Below are 17,260 nucleotides of genomic sequence, written 5' to 3' on the forward strand. Positions count from 1 at the left end.
GATTTATACATATATATCTCTCATAGAACTGGAAGGGACCTTGGGAAGTCATCGAGTCCTGTCCCCTGCCCTTTTGACAGGGCCAAGCACCATCCTTTTTCTTTTTTTTTTTAAATCTATTTGGCCCAGATCCCTAAATGTCCCCCTCAGAGATTGAGCTTACAACTCTGGGTTTAGCAGGCCAATGCTCAAAACTTTGCCTGACACTTTCATGTACCTTTTTATCACTGTTGTGACTCTAGCTTTTCTACCCTGCAACATTGCCAAGAGACTTCAAGACACACTGCAATCTACCTCAGTACCAGTGCCCCAGGTCTAAGAAAAGGCCTCCCAGCCCCCAGCCCCTTTACCAGCAATAGGCTGTAACTATTGTTATTTAAATGCAAATTGAAACTCCCACATGTGAACCAGGGTGTCCCTCCTCGAGCACTGAAGTTTGAAAATGGAGCCATGCATGTCTCATGTTGTTCCTTTGAGAAGTTGATTGTTGAATTCATCCATTCCCCTTTTCCCTCTTCTAACACCCTCTCTCAGAGTGTCTGTAACTGTAAGGAAACAAACATCTGGGATGGAGGAGAAGACCTCTGAAGAACTACCATGACTTCATCCTGATCACTATGCTTATAAGTGACATCCTTCTCTCCTCACCTCACCCCTTCCATATCTCTTATCCAGTTAGATTGTAAGCTCTTTAAAAGAGGGACTTGTCTTATTATGCTTGTGCAGTACCTTGCGCAATAGAACCCTGACCTGATTTGGGTCGTTTTGGCCTGAAGGTAATACAGATACTAATAATGAGCATTGAAGAGCATTATGAGTACTTCCAGGATTGTTCCTGCTCTTCATTTCATTGTGTAACCACAGTACAAAGACTGGGGCTAATAAGTGTCTATTTCGTGTCCGATTGTACAGTGTTCTGCAGAATGTGGCTCAGGAGTGCGAACACGGTCAGTAGTTTGTATGACCAACCATGTGAGCAGCTTGCCACTGGAGGGCTGTGGGAATAACAGACCCTCAGAAACAACCCCCTGTGACAATGGACCCTGTGTGGGCAAAGTGGAGTGGTTTGCTGGCAGCTGGAGTCAGGTGAGTTTTACATCAAAATGATGTATTTATATTTCTATCATCCATTTTTATCTATTCTACAATTAGGTAAAGTGGGAAAGTATTTTGGTTATGCACCTTAAGGATTAAGTATGTTCTCTTGGAGCATATTACAACCTGATTATGGGTTGTTGGTTTTTTTGTTCACTTGATAGGATTATATATTTCCAATCATTTTATCACCCTCTTTTTTATTATTGTGATGAAATTATCATGAACCTTGCCTGAAAAGGTTTTTGTTCCTTTGCTCCTCTACTACAACACTTGTAGGTCTTAGTAGATTTAGTCTTCTTTGCACCCCTCCCACAGGTAAGCTGTGGATTCCCCTGCAGAGGAATCTTTGGATGATGTAAACCAAGTATTAACCAGCTCCATGCTACCCTTCCCCTCCCCCCGACAAGATAGACCAGAGGTAGGGGAGGGAATATGACAGGGCACAGTGCTCTGACAAGTAAAGCTGTCAGTAAAAGACTATCCTAGCCAACATAATCTAGATCATCTCTGAGGCTGAGTGATGTTTTACCAGGGGGCTTGTTTGGTCCCGGAATCCAGAAGCGTGGAAAGCAAAGTTGGAGCTAACCACTACCCCAAAACCAGGCATATAGTTCTCATTTTATGGCAACAAGTCCATGGGAGATTACAAATCTCTAACGCGAGTTATAAGCAACAAGAGTTAATGAAACAGGTTTTTAATGAAACATTCCTTCATTTTAAATCAAGGAAAGACATTCTGATAAATATGGGCTATATTCCCAGAACTCTCTCTGAATTCTGTGTTTCTCTTAAGAGATCAGAGACTTAATAATTTTTTTCACCAAATAACAAAAAATGCTGCCATTGCACTTGAGATTTGCAAGTTTAATGACTGGTTCCACGCACCAGTGGAGGTCGGGGGAAACATTTAATTAAAAAGCAAAAAAAGAGGATCCATTCCTGTTACTTATTTGCCACAGTAAAATGCATTCAGTGATATGCATTAGGCACATAGTGATAACCCAACCTTTACTTTAGAACTATTGATGATGTTCAGCAAGACTAATGATTGAAGAAATTACAAAGGACTCTGCTCTGCTGACAACCCCAGTCCAAAGAATAATCTCACTGTTTAGGTCCAAAACAAAAAAGCAGTCAAGTAGCACTTGAAGACTAACAAAATAATTTATTAGGTGAGCTTTTGTGGGAAGTACAGACATTTATGTTACCTTGAACAATACTCACAACCCAGAGAAGAACAGGATGTAAAACAGAAGGGGCTAAAAGAGCAGCCCAGCTAGTTGATGCAGGTCACAATGCAAGAGCGCCATCAACTGATCTGTACAATGATACTGACATTGAATCACAAAATCAGTAAAAGGAGACGTCATATCAGGATATGCAAAACAAGAAGAACAAAAGACTTAGTGCACGATGGAAAAATGGAAAGTATTCCTTAGAAAATCATTCAGCATCCAAACAAGGATTGTAGATGTTGGGTTCGTTATCAGGAAAGAGTCGGTTCCAAGGAAAATCAGCTGCAAAATTGTATCTCAGATAGCAGTTAGAGATTTCAGTTCCTGCTGTTCAGATAAAACGGAGAACAAATAAAATCATTAAGGTGTGCGCTCCCATGCAGCAAGCAGAAGACAAAGAAATTGAACATTTCTGCGAAGAGCTGGGAAAAGCAATGCACAAAAGATCCACCTACACAATCACCCAGGGGAAAGCACAGTGAGAAGGAAACGTATGTGGGAAAATTCAGTAAAGGTGTAAGAAATTACCTCAGAGCATGTCTGGTTACATTCATAGAGGCAAACCATTGCCATATAATGAATACAGTATTTCAAAAAGAGCATTGGCTGTTGGACATTGGAAAGAACATTGGAAAATCGCAGCTGAAGTCACATGGAAGCAGATTATGGATTAACAGATACCTGAAGAATCTTCAGTGATATAGTGACAATAAGTGAATGAATCATTGGCACAGACTCAGACCCATTGGGGCTATGTCTGCACTAGCTCCTTCTTTTCGGAAGGGGCATTGCAATGAGTGAGTTGGGAAGATGCTAATGAGGTGCTGTCATGAATATGCAGCAACTCATTAGCATAATATCAGCCACACGAGATTCAAAAGTGCTGCTTTCAAATCATGCACCACCTGTGTGTGTGGGGGGGGCTTTTGAAAGGACCCCTGGACTTCAAAAGGTCTTTCAAAGTCTCGGGGGATCCTTTAGAAAAGGCCCCCATCTACACAGGTGGCACATGATTCAGAAGTGGCACTTTCGAATCTCATGCGGCCACCGTTATCTTATGAGGTGCTGCATAGTCATGGAGCATCTCATTAGCATCTTTCCAACTTACTCTTTACTATGCCCTTTCTGAAAGGAAGGGGCTAATGTAGACGTAGCCTGTATGTTGTCCTCAAAAACGTATGTTGACAATGCTTGTGAAGACCAAGTCAAGAGAAGCCAGAAACCAAAGTAAAAATAGTACTTTATGAAACAGCCATCTGCACAAAGAGGTCAGTGAAATGGATTTTGAATCCATCCATCCATTGAAGACCATCCACAAGTTGAGCAACAACTATCAATGAATGCACACCACTCCATTCTCTCACCTTCCGGTATGTATTGGTCGTCTGCTGTCCTGGCCAACAGTGACATTGATGAGGACTATGAGTTTATTTCACAGATAATCTCAGCAGCTAAGAAGGCAAAGATATTGCAAATGATAGGAATCAAGCAGATGATTGGCAAGGAGGGCACACATGAAATTAGAAGGGAAATGGGTGAACAATATGGATCACTGTGAAAAGAAATCAAAGAAGAGTAGGAAGACTTCAGAAAGAGGAAATTGAGAGAGGTGCCCAAAATGAGTCTGAAAAAAGTAGAAAGAGATGTTAGCAGAAAAATTTTATCCTGGCAGCACTGAAAGATGAAAACTGTAAAAAAACATCAGAAAGAAGTAAGATGAATTAAATATATACAAAATTCTGCAATGATCTCTACTGCTTGTACGCTACGATCCGGTATACTCTGTCAAGGCAGTATTCTAGAGAAGTTCCCAATGATATCACAGAAGAAAATAATTATGCAGTTTGTAACACAAAAAGAGGGAAGAGCCTGGAGTGGATGATAATTGGCCAGAATATTTCAAAGCAGGAAAGATACTCTTTTCAAATCATTGGCACAATGATTCACCATCTATAACGAGAGCAAGTGTCTTTCAGAGGCATAGAAGAAATTGAAACACTACTATTGATGAAGAAAGGCAATTCAGAAGAATTGAGCAACTACTGTCTTATCACATTCCTCTTACAAGTGTATATGGTCATATGACCCAAGTCATATTCAATAGGCTTAAAAAGAACCTTGAAATGCATGATAGTAGAGAACAAGCTGGTTTCTTCTCGGGGTACTCAACTATTGATCCCGTTCACTCAGTTTGGCAGCTCGCTGAAAAACGCAAGAGCCTTTGTGTCTTGCATTTGTCAACTACAAAAAAGCATTTGACTCATTGGAAATTAATGCGATACCCAACACACTCAATGAAATCTTAATTAACCAGAGGTATATTGATTTGCTGGTAGAAATTAACCATAATTGTTTGGCTGACAGAGATAATATTATTCATTGTCCTGTTGACTATGTAGAGACGTCGGACAAGGTGATGATTTCCCCAGAGCTGTTTGCGGCAGCATTAGAGGTGATGCACAAGAAATTGAACTGGGAAGAAGGAATTAGAATTGAGGGAGAGCTGTTAACATTTTTCTTCACCAAAGACAGTGTAATACTGGAGAACAAATTGCAGCAATTGAAAATGCTTTTCCCGATAATTGGGTTGGAAGTGAACACATCAAAGACAAAGTGGGTGAAGAATGAGCAGTGTACATCAGGAAACATCACTGTAAAGTAGAATGTAACTGACGGGGTTGACAAATATATTTATCTGGGTCAGCAGCTGAACTTCAAAATGGGAATGCAGTAGGAGCAGAAAGGCAGGTTGGGCGAGTTTAAAATAGATATCTCTAATGGATGGTCCTACCCATGAAGAAAAGGAAAGAACAGTAATTCCACTGTTCTGCCAGCAATACTATACGGGACAGGGAGATGGCCAACAATGAAAGTGCTGGAAGGAAAATTTGCTGTCACCCAGAAAAGAATGCAAGGTGAATGTGTGAGACATTACTCCTTGATCACATACCAAAGGAGATCAGAAGGTGTGCAGAGGTAACTCATGTAGTGCATACAATGTAAGACACAGTCAGGATTGGTGGATTGTGTGGTCTACAGGCAAGATTATAGGAGGACAACCTGCATTAGTGACTGGATCCCCAGAAACCACGAACAACAACTAGGCAGAATGGAAATGAGCTAGGCTGATTCTATGACAAAACTCTTTAGTCAGAGATGGAAAGAGTGTGCTCGTGACAAAATGCAGTGGTCTGGTGTCAACTTGCATTCTTGGAGTGATGGATGAGAATGAGCCAGACAAAGGTGGATTACAACTTGGTGCCTGTTGTCCTTGACAGATTTGCCACTCTGACTTCTCCTTTGAGTTGAACAAGTTAAAAATGGAGGGAACATGAATCAGTCGTGTTCTATTGAAACACTGGATCATAATTTACTTATATAAATATCCAGGAGTGGGCAGGGTGCCACGCCACAAATTTTGGTATCAGTCACAGGCTGGCTCTGGGGCTCCCAGAAGGGGCAGGGCCTTGGGCAGAAGGGTTGCAGCTGGAAGCTACAGAGAAAGACATAGAGTGTGTGTGAGTATGAAAGACAAACACTTTGTGTGGGAGAGACACACTTTTTGATGCAGATGGAGTGTGTGCTGCAGTGTATATGTGACAGTGTCTATGTGACAGTGTGTGGCACAGACTGGGTATGTGTGCCAGTGACACAGTATGTGTGCGATGACTTCTGAGAGAAGTCACCCTCTGTCTATTTAAGGGAAATCTACCCTGCTCTGTTGTTTCCCCCCACCCCCTGATGTGCATTGCTAAGTTAGTCGCTTACCATCCAGTGCTTCAGACTGGAGCAGCTCCGCTGTGTGTCTCCCTCTCTCTGATCCCTGCTCTGCAGAGATGGGGGACAGGGACGGGGAACACCCTGACTTCAGTACTACCCCTCCCCCTCTGCCAAGCTAGCAGGAGACTCTTACTAGCAGCTGGACTGCAGACAGAACGAGGTGGGAGGGGCAGCTTAAAACATGCTGCTGGCTGTAAGTGTGCACGCTCTGCTCATCAGCTGGGTGGTCCAGACAGAAATGTTTTGTGGGCTGGAGCCATCCCATGGGGCTGATTTAGAGGGTGAAATCCTCTAGATGGCTGGAGGAGTTTGTGTGTCACCAAACAGCCAGGAATGGCCCCACCCATGCTCCACCTCCAGCCCCTGCACACTTTCCATTCTGCAGCTTACGTCCAGTCCCCTAGGGAGGGGCAGCTTGAGCCACACCACCCACCCTCCCTACACTCCAGGGCTGGGGTCTGTGGTCTTGCTCCCCACTCTCTCGTTGCTGTCTGACTGTGGGAGCTACAGTTGCGCCACGCACCAAAATGTTCCCTCTAAACTTTTCCATCCCAGTGTGGATTTTTTCCATCTGTGTGTGGAATAAAAATGTTTCTGTGCACCAAGGCAGGGGCTAATGTGCATCACCAATAGAAACGAAAGCCTCACTGTGGGCATTCTGCTCATCAGCTGGGTGGCATTTGAATCTCCTGAGTGGCCACACGAGTGCACAGCTTACAGGGAATGCAACCACCTACCTTTCTTTTGCTCCAGAGCTGAGGGGAGCTGTGGCCACACCAGCTACTCTCCCAGTGCTCTGGGGCTGGGACCAGTGGCTGTGAAGGGGACTTTGGCCTCCAGTGAGGATGCACAGTAAGGGGTTGGGCCTCAGTGTAAGGGACAAGACTTTGAGCTAGCCTCCCCCAGCCAACAGTTGACACACTGCCCAAGGTCAAAATCCTGGACCTGCTGAAGTCACTGGCAGAATCCCTACTGACATCATCAGAACCGGGATTACAAGCAGTGATCCGACATGTAACTGCATCACTCTGAAATAGAGAGAGTATTATACTGAGAGGATACAAGTGCTGGTCCATCCAGTGACAGGGGTGTAATCAAGGTAGCTGCCAAAGCTTTGGGTGACCGTTACAGCTTTCTGGTGAGACCCACTGGAGGAGGAGGGGGTGGTGATGTTGTTTGCAGCTGTTAAAGAAAATTCAACTATATTGTTTCTCCCCTTACGTGTTCTTTTCTGTAGCTGATTTGATCATATTCTTCCTGATCAGAATATGACACAGTGCCCCTTGCTGTGCTGCTAAGAGTAGTTTGCAGCCTCTCTGCTGCAGGAATTTTATGATTCTAACTTCTGTTATTTTGAAGCTACTCCCTTATATATGCATGTTAGAATATCCTAGGTAAACAGTAGGCTGCTTTTCTCAAAACACCCTCTATTTTTCCACTGGTGCCACAGATTTTGTGGGTTTCTGGTCAAGGGATCACAGAATTCCACCCAGAATGCAAACAAAATCCCCATTTTTAATAACACTCAATTGTTTTAGGCCAGAATCAGCCTTTGAAAATCATACTTTTTATGCAACCCAGAAACCAATATGCTGCTGGAATAATCTTCTAAAGGCCTTTCACACAATGCCAGGAGCAGTATCATATGTGTATTTAATCTTTAAATAAGCAGTAGGAACCCATGTGAGCCAAATTTCCATTTTGGAACAGGAACCAACACCACCTCACATAGATATGTGCAAACTTTAAAGGAAAACCCTGGCAGATGAGGGCGTTTTCTAAAAATTGCACAGAGTGAAAATTCATAAGGCTGCAGGAATGAACTCTGACCTTCAGAGGACTAGTAATTATAATCCTGCTTGAAACAGGAGCAATATGGGTGAACGCGTCTCCCCTTTTTAAAAGCAACAAAAAAAGAAGTCTGCTGGTGATAACACAGTGTTGGATTTCCCCAGCAGTTCTGATTCTGTTGGATACTGCCAGACCTGATCAGGTCCAAGGTGACTTGTCTCTGCCACTGGTCAAGAAAGATTGTGCTCACTACATCTGTCTTTGGCTGGCTGGCCAGAAGAAAAACAGATTGTTCCCCCCTTTAAAGCCTCCCTCTGCAAGCAGCAGCAGAGGGGCAGGTAAGGAAAAGTTTACTGAATAGAGTGGGAAGGAGCTGGATCCGGTCAGCCTGGGGAGAGGGTGGGCACTGCCCTGCCAGCTAATGGAGAGCTTATTTAGATATATCACTGGCCTAGATATACTACTCCCAGCCGTGTGATCATGGAAAAACTCGGTTTCTTCATGACTCACTCTGAGTATTATGGAAGTTGCTGGTTTTTTCTTGGGGTCTGGGAAAGAATGTTTCCCTCACCATCAGGCTGGGTGAGGTGAGAGAGGATTTTTGCCTTCCACACAGCAGGTCGGGGACTCAGTTGATACAGAGTAGGGAGGGTTATGCTTAAATGTCACATTTTAGTAAATAAGGCTCCCATCCAATGCAGATATAGTATATTACCATTCATCTGAAATCCTAGCCTTGTGAATAGAATTAATTGAGCTGCATGTCATCAGGGTAATGGTGGCATTACAGCTGGTGTAATTACAATAGCTTACTGATTGCTATTAGATGTTAAATAAGAGCATTTCAGAAGGTTAGCACATTAGAGCAGCTGCACAGGTGGCATATAACAATAATGTGCTTATGTCCACAGCACCGTGTAGCCAGGACCACACTGTACAGCTTGATTGTCAGCATCTTAGAGCTCCACAGGTTATTACTAATTTGGTGCAGCCAGGTTAATTGTGGGCAGATGTGTTACCACTTTCACTCCACAACCAGGCTGGGTCTCCTCCTGGCATTGAGTCCAAACTTCAGAGCGTGGGGACCTTTTGTGACTAGAATGGTGGACAGTCTGACCAGAACAGACAGCAGCCACAGGTGACTTCAGAACTCTCCAAGCCAGTTCCCAATGCTACAGCCGTCTCTGATAAGGTCAAACCATCTTACATTCAGCAGTTGCCACTGAGACAGTCTATGAAAAGCCTCCTGCTGTCTGGTTGAAGACGTTCATGGGATAGATCTGGACACACTTCCTCCCAGACAGCATTCCCACAGCATATTTAGCAGTATGTCTCTTGGACCATGACAGTACCAATGGGCATCACTATTTCTATCTAGTCGTATGCATTTTGATGGAAGACTAATGGAGGCAACCCAGTGTTTTCTTTTGGCTGCATCTGTGATGGAGTCTTGGGGAGAATATTTTAATATGAAGGCCCATCCTAGACCAAAGCCTATTTAAGAACATAAGTATGAAAATATTGTTATATTCTCGCAACGTGAAATAGATATTTACATCAATATTCACAAGAACTTTCCTGACATTTAGCATTACTGCAGCTAAGAACTAGTGCAGATGAAAATGGAAAGTTTGTGGTGGTTTTAGTCTTTTCCTATGAATGAAGTAAAACTCCTCCAATGATGTCATTTTATCTCTGTTAGAGGCTCACACATACATTCGATTCCACTGAAGAACATTGAGGAGAAATAGAAAGTGGGGGTATTTAGGCTACCATCATGCATTTGGTAAGGTGGAGACTAGTTTGCTGGCTGTAAGTAAATATTATTAATAGGTGCACAGAGTAAGACATGAGGTGATTTTTGTTGGGAGACTCTCTTTAGGTCTTAAAATGAAACTCTAAATATACTGGGTAGAGTTGTTATCTTAGGATGTATGCTAATAGATAAGCATCCTTATTAGTGCCTTGTTCAGACTGTGCCCATGATCATTATTCTCAGGTATTGGCTGAAAGCTAAATTAGTTCCTCCTAAAACCTAATTAATAAATGTAGTATTCTCAATGTTCCCTTTCACAGAGCATCGCAGAAACTTTCATTCCATACTGGCATGGTTCATTAATGGTACACACTGCTAATCAATGTTACCGGTCAGACACAAATCTAACAATGTGTTTCTTTAGAGTGAAAAGCATACAACTTATTTTAGTTTAGTATCATGGACTGCTATTTTAGCTAAGGGAAAGTAATTGTCTCAAAGACTAACTTAAATTTCCTATAATTTTTTCTTTATGAGCAAAATCAGTCCTTGTGATAAAATGTGTGCAATTGTTCTCTAGACAGTGATGAATCTTCCTTTCCCTATAAGTAAGAAACAGAAACTGCCATATAAATATGATATGCTGAGACCATGTTTAGAAATCAAAGGCTATATCTGCTTTAGAGGGATTTAGGCTACATCTACACTAGCACAAAACTGTGAAATGGCCATGCAAATAGCCATTTTGAAGATTGCTAATGAGGCACTGAAATGCATGTTCAGCGCCTCATTAGCATGCCACTGGCTTTGGCTCTTCGAAATTGCCGCTTTCCACTGCCACACAGCTTGTCCAGACAGTATTTGCAGATAGGAATGAGGGGATTTCGAAGTTGGCGGGTCCCCGTCTGAACGAGCTGCATGTCAGCAAAAAGTGGCAATACACATTTCAGCACCTCATTGGTAATTTTCAAAATGGCGATTTGCACGGCCATTTCGAAGTTTTGTGCTAGTGTAGACACGGTCTTAGAGGGATTTGTCGACAGACATTACTGTCAGAAGATATCTTCCAACAACACTTCAGACTTGACAGAGGGGGCCCCCCCGGAATGTCCAGACAGGCTTTCTTGCAACAGATCTCTGTCAACAGAAGCGTTATGCCTCATGGGGACCAGGATAAGACTGTCAACAAATGTGCTGCATTCTGTTGATTTACTGTCAACAAAACCAGATAGTACAGACATAGCCAAATAACAGTGAAATGTAAAGATAAGAATCCTGTGTTTACAACTTTTACGTGTTTACTTTTAGCATAGCTTGGGGAGCAAAACAAATGGAGTTGTCAGGACTTTAGTCAGAATATCTTTCTTGGTTTGGTTTTGGAAATACTCACATTTGTTGGAACTTCATTGAGTTCATATCAGTTGTTATGTCTGTCATATCCTCTATAGAAAACACAACAGTTTCCTGATATCATCTGTTCAGAATGGCCGTTTCTACACAGGCCACTTCCTTTGGAAGTGGCATGCTAATACAGGGAGCAAAAGATGCTAATGAGGCACGGATGCAAATTCCCCACACCTCATTAGCATAATGTAATGTGATTTGGAGTCCGGAAGACTGTTCTTCCGGACTCCAAAATGCTGTGTAGAAGCGCAGCCCCGGGGGGCGCTTCTGGAAGGAAGGGGCCACGCTTCTACGCGGCGTTTTGAAGTCCAGAAGAACGGTCTTCCGGACTCCAAATCATGTGACATTATGCTAATGAGGTGCGGGGAATTTGCATCCGTGCCTCATTAGCATCTTTCGCTCCCTGTATTAGCATGCCACTTCCAAAGGAAGTGGCCTGTGTAGAAACAGCCAATGTGATTTTCTTAGAAGTTTTTTTGGGTGGTGGGAAATGTTTTGTTGTTGTTTTTTCTAAATACTGCAACTGTATTTCTGAAAGCCCTGCTTCATTACCTGCTGACCAAATACTGTGCAACAATCATTGCTTCAGAGTTATCTAAAAGGTAGGTATTCTGGTTTAGAGTCAAACTTTTCAAAACTGTCCAAGTAACAGAAAACTAAGTCCCATTTTCAAAGTTACTAAGGCATTCAGGAGCTTGAAGGATTTTCTGTGCACTGTTTTTGTACTGTTCTATCCATGGCAATTTAGAAACTTACAGTTAAGGTGGTACAAACAAGTCGTGTAGACACAGTTATACTTCAGGCTGAACCTCTTTAGTCCAGCACTCTTGGGACCTGACCACTGCCAAATGAGCTTGCGAGACCTCCAGAGGTCAGTATTATCTAGCAGCGTTATCCAACACTCCCACTGCTTACTGCGCTCTTCGAAGACATTTAGGGGTAAATTACAGCTAAATAAGAGCACGGAACGCTGAGAGCCAGGATTGATGGCTGTAAACAAACTTTATGGACTGCAGAAAACTTGACCCCACCCCTGATGAGTGGTCATCTGGCTAACTAAAATCATGCTGGATTACGGATATTGCTGGATGAGCGTGTGCTGGACTAGAGAGGGTCAATCTGTAGTTTAAAGCCTCTAAACTGATATAAATAAAGCATTATATTAACTGTATAGATCAGCTCTCTCATTTGAAAATCAATGGGACTTAGGCTCCTAGTCACTTGGGGCACCACAGAAAATTTGACCCTAATTTTGGGTAATAAAACCACGGAAAAATAAAATACTCTTACACTACTGATATTAAGCAAAATGTGATTGCTTCATAATGGCTTGTGTCTTATGAACAGTTTGAAAGATAAGCTTTTAAAAACACCTAATTTCTTTTCTCTTTCCTAGGCTTCAATTTAAATTAATGGGATTGATGCCATTGTCAAATGCTGCAAATATGTAATTCAATTCAGCATCTTTCAGAGCTGACAAATATTGTTTCTGATGTATAATCTTTAGAACAAAGGGTAGTGCTCTAACTGCTTTAGTGAGGCAGGTGCAAGGATTTCTTTTTTTTAAACCAAGTAATCATGCCTCCTTGTGGACAGTTTGAAAGAATATGGTTTGGTGCTCAAGTAAAAAAAATAGAAAACTTACGTGCCATTAGTTTACTGCCTAGCCACATGAAACAGTTCAAAGGACAGAAATTGTAAACTTTGAACATGAAAGTTCTTGCACAGTGCTCAAATGATTGTTGTGTTTCAGCAAAAACCTGACGGAAGGTTGCGTAGCCTTGATCCAGTGAAGAACTTAAACGCAGGCTTAGCACGAAGCACGTGAGCAGTCACACCAACTTTTGTGGGAGTATTCAGATGCTTCACAGTAAGCATGTGCTAAAGTGCAATGTAGGGCCTCAGGAGGCAAAATTAAGTACTATGTCTAATATTTCCTGGGGCAGCAGTATTTCAACTCCATTCATCCCCTGTAGTTTCCTAGTGTAAATTAATGTGGGCTGTCGGGCAGCATGTTAGAGTGAAATGGATGAGAAGAATGATCGACCTCAGGACAGTGGAATAAGGGAAGAAGGATGTACAAGGAGAAGACTTAGGATGCTGCCATGCAGATTTGTAACCATGGACTTGGAGCACAAGTGAACCAAGCTTGAAAGGTTCCTCCTTCTGAACATTAATACTTACAAAGTGTGTCTATCTCCCTGGGGGCACCGGACACTAGACTAAAAGGCATATGTAATTTATGAGAGTAACTAAAAGTACACTGAAACATCAGAGGTGTATAACTTCCATCATTCATTCTGTTCCCTGATGCAGTGTTCAACTGAATGTGGCAGCGGTACCCAACAGAGAGAAGTCATTTGTATTAGAAAAACAGAAGACAATTTTGATGTTTTGAACCCCTATGAATGTTCATTTTTGGAAAGACCTCCCAACCAGCAATCCTGCTACCTCAAACCCTGTGGGGCGAAGTGGTTTAATACGGAGTGGAGCACAGTAAGTCCTCTTTTTCCTTTTCTAGACTGAAGTCAGATTGGTGCATCTCTCTCCACCTCCTTTGTATTTATATGAAAAACATCACGGGGGGATAACAGTGACCTTGAAATGAGACTTCATCTACTTTGTATATGAATGATATTGTGAATAGACCTTGCTTTGTGCTGTCTCAGGGGGCAAAGGAGCTGGAAATCTTCCTTGCAGGGGCGTCCAAAGAGTTGCCCAAGAGAGAGAAATCCCCAGGTCGTGCAGCTATCTCTGCATCACTCATGTCACCCTCTGCATTGGGTTGTAAGCCAAGGAAAGATAAAGCTCATGCCTTTTCACCTGATCGTCATCCCTATGGGACCACTCCAAGACAAAATAATTTAGAGTGATCTTATTCCAGATTTGGCCTCCAGCTTTCCTATGATCAAGGGAGCATAAACATTATGTAGAGGTTCTTCCACGCTCTTAGGTCTCCTCAGCAGCAATGAGAGCAAACTAATACCCTGCTTTGTATTATTGATGCATCATTAAGCACATTTTATTTGTCATTATTTATGTAAAAAGAATATTAAGTCAGATTTCAAAGTCAATAATATTAACCATGGAAACTAGATCCATCAGGCCATACTCCTGGACTCATGTGAATAGTTCAGAACTTCAACTATATATTTTAAAAATCCCATTCCTGGCCATCATGATTTTGAAAACTCAAGTGTAAGTCATACAGTGACTCTGCCAGAGTCTGCAGGCAGCCTGAAAAAATAACTTGGGGTGCGAAGCTGCACCATTCATCATAATTGTCAGCTCTGAAAGCCACCACTGCTTTGAGAGGTGCTGCCAACACCATCCCAGAAGAAGAGCCTGTGCTTGGGGGTCCTTGTTGCTCTCACCTGTGTTGACTTTGATGGGGTGCACTAGGCAGAGGTAACTCTCCACACGTGGTCTTCTGACTGGCAAAGTACAAGCTGAGTCTTTCCTCTTCTGGGATAGAGCAGCCTGCCTGGAGAGAGGGAACAGTGGTCTGGGAAGTACAGAGGCAAGTCCTCACCAGGTAAGAGGGTACTCTTCATACAGATCCTATTTGAATGTTGCAAGGGTGTGTGAGCTGGAGAGGTGGAAGCACTTGGGATGTCCAGTGGCCTCAGATTGTGTAAGTCTGGACCTCTTTCAGCGGGGTATAGCAATCCGTCTTTATGCTACCCTTAAATGAACAGTGGGCCTCTTTCCTCAGCCTTGTGTTATTGCCCTGCAAAAATAGATAAGGCTGTGCCAGGAATCTGAACAGTCAGCTTTGTGTGACAGGTAAATCTGTGAATTAAAATGTCTGAGGACTTATATGAAATGTCCAGTCTATTCCACAATGGAAATGGTGTCCAATTTGTGAAAAGACCAAAAACCTAGAAATATACTTCTGGATAAATTCAGAAGTCAGAAATAACTTTAAATACTTGATTGACATTCATCTTGGAGAATTTATTTAACAGATTAAATTAATATCTGCAATTTTTCTATGACACTTGCTTAAAGATTTTTCCACAGGTATTGCAGCAACACAGCTATCAATCACAATGTGGCGTTTTTGTGGTGTGTGATTGTGGTTTTAGCTGCCCATGTTAATGAGTAATGCAACAATACTTTCATCTGCAGCTACTCATCAAAAACTACAATGCTTCCAGCTGCTCCTTGATGGAGGAAACAGTTGCAGTGGCATTGATTAAATAAGTTTTCATCAGCAGTTTAATGCAATCACTGGTCTGAGATGCTGAGTTGTATGCGTTTTTTCTTCTAAAGAATATCCCTTTGCAGTGTGAACTTAAAATGGCCCAGGGTAATACTTATGCATGATATATGATGTAACCCTACAAGATTCTGACCCACCAGTAAATCCAATTTTTAAATTAATAGGAAGTAGAGATTTCTATTCAGGGATCAGATAGCCAGGGAACTAATTCTGCATTAGCTATTCCCGATTTACTCCCTGTCTGGATGCTCTTATTCTGGATAAAGGCTTTTTAGTCTGAATTATCTTTGTCTGAGTGGATCACGCTAATTTGGATCCAGCCAATCTTATTCTGGGATAAGACCACCCACATGGGGAGTTAATCAGAAACAGCTATTCCATTTTAAATCCACAGAATATCTTAATCCAGATTAATTTATCTGTGTAGAGAAGTCTTCAGACCCTTTTTCATATCTGTCACTGTGGAATATACATCTTTTCAAGATCGGGCCCACATCAATATTATTTAATGTTCTTCAATTATTTAAGGTGTATATGCTAAGCTTATCAAGAGACTCTACTGATAATTAGGGCTGTCAACTAATTGCAGTTGACTTGAGCAATTAAGTAAAATATTAATCATGATTTAAAAATACTCAAGATTAAGCAAACTGTTAAACAATAGAACACTCATTAAAATCTATTAATTATTTTGGGGATGTTTTTCTTCATTTTAAAATACATTGATTTTTATTATAACACAGAATACAAAGTGTGCAGTGCTGAATTTATATTATTATATTTGAATTAAAATATTTTCACTTAAGTAAAAGAAATAGTATTTTTCAATTTACCTCATACATATACTGTAGTGAAATCTGTTTGTCGTGAAAGTGTAATTTACAAATGTAAATTATTTTGTAAACTATAAAATTTTTGAGCTTATCTATCCACTCAGCCCTACTTTTTTGTTTGACCAATCTCAAAGACAAACAAATTTCTTTACATTTATGGCAGACACTGCTTCTTATTGACCTGAAAGTGAGAATAAGTGTTTACATGGTTTTTGTAGATGAGAAAGTGAGAATAGGTGTTTGTAGCTTTGCTAGATATGCTAAATAATTGTACACCCCTTCAGCCACCATTTGAGAGGACAAGATCCATGCTGTTGATGCTTGTTAAAAAATTATGTGATAGTTGAATTTGTGACTGAACTCCTTGGGAGAGAATTGTATGTCTCCTGTTCTGTTTTTCCTGCATTTTGTCATATAGCAGTCTCAGATGATGACCCAGCACGTGTTTGTTTTAAGAACTCTTTCACAGCAGAGTTGACAAAACAAAAAGGAAGGTATCACTGTAAGATTTCCAAAAGCAGCTACAGAGCTCAACCCAAAGTCTAAGAATCTGAAGTGCCATCCAAAATCTGAGAGGGATGAGGTGTGGAACATGTTTTCAGAAGTCTTAAAAGAGCAACATTCCTATGTTGAAACTACAGAACTCAAACCACCAGAAGGAAAATCAACCTTCAGCTGGTATCATCTGACTCAGATGATGAAAATGAACATGTCTCAGTCTGCTTTGCTTTGCATTGCTATTAAGCAGAACCCATCATCAGCATGGATGCATATCCTTTGGAATAGTGGTTGAAGTATGAAGGGACATATGAATCTTTAGCACACCTGGCATATAAATATCTTTTGATGCTGGCTAGAACAGTACCTTGTAGACACCTGTTCTTACTTCAATGTGACACTGTAAACAAGAAGCTGGCAGCATTAGCTCAGCAAGTTGTAACCAAACTTGTTTCTCAGAGCAAATGACTAAACAAGAAGTAAGACTGAGTGGACTCAAAGGCTCTATTGTTTTATTCTGAGTGCAATTTTGTACATAATTCTATATTTGTAAATTCAATTTGATGATAATTTTTTTGCATTCCAGTACTTATATAAGGTAAGTTAAAAAATACAGTTGTTATGTTTTTACAGTACACAT

The 17,260-nt window shown here is 41.5% G+C and overlaps 1 protein-coding gene across 1 annotated transcript in view; it reads left to right on the forward strand.

The window, feature by feature from the left end:
* Window positions 1-17,260, forward strand: part of THSD4 (thrombospondin type 1 domain containing 4) — a 593,806-nt gene that overhangs the window by 560,684 nt on the left and 15,862 nt on the right. Inside the window, exons 14-15 of the mRNA XM_075006841.1 lie at window positions 913-1,086; window positions 13,381-13,560. Of these exons, the coding sequence (XP_074862942.1) occupies window positions 913-1,086; window positions 13,381-13,560 (354 nt within the window). The remainder of the gene's footprint in view (window positions 1-912; window positions 1,087-13,380; window positions 13,561-17,260) is intronic.

This window comes from Carettochelys insculpta, chromosome 12, assembly GCF_033958435.1.
Source record: "Carettochelys insculpta isolate YL-2023 chromosome 12, ASM3395843v1, whole genome shotgun sequence".
NCBI classification, from domain to species: Eukaryota; Metazoa; Chordata; order Testudines; family Carettochelyidae; genus Carettochelys; species Carettochelys insculpta.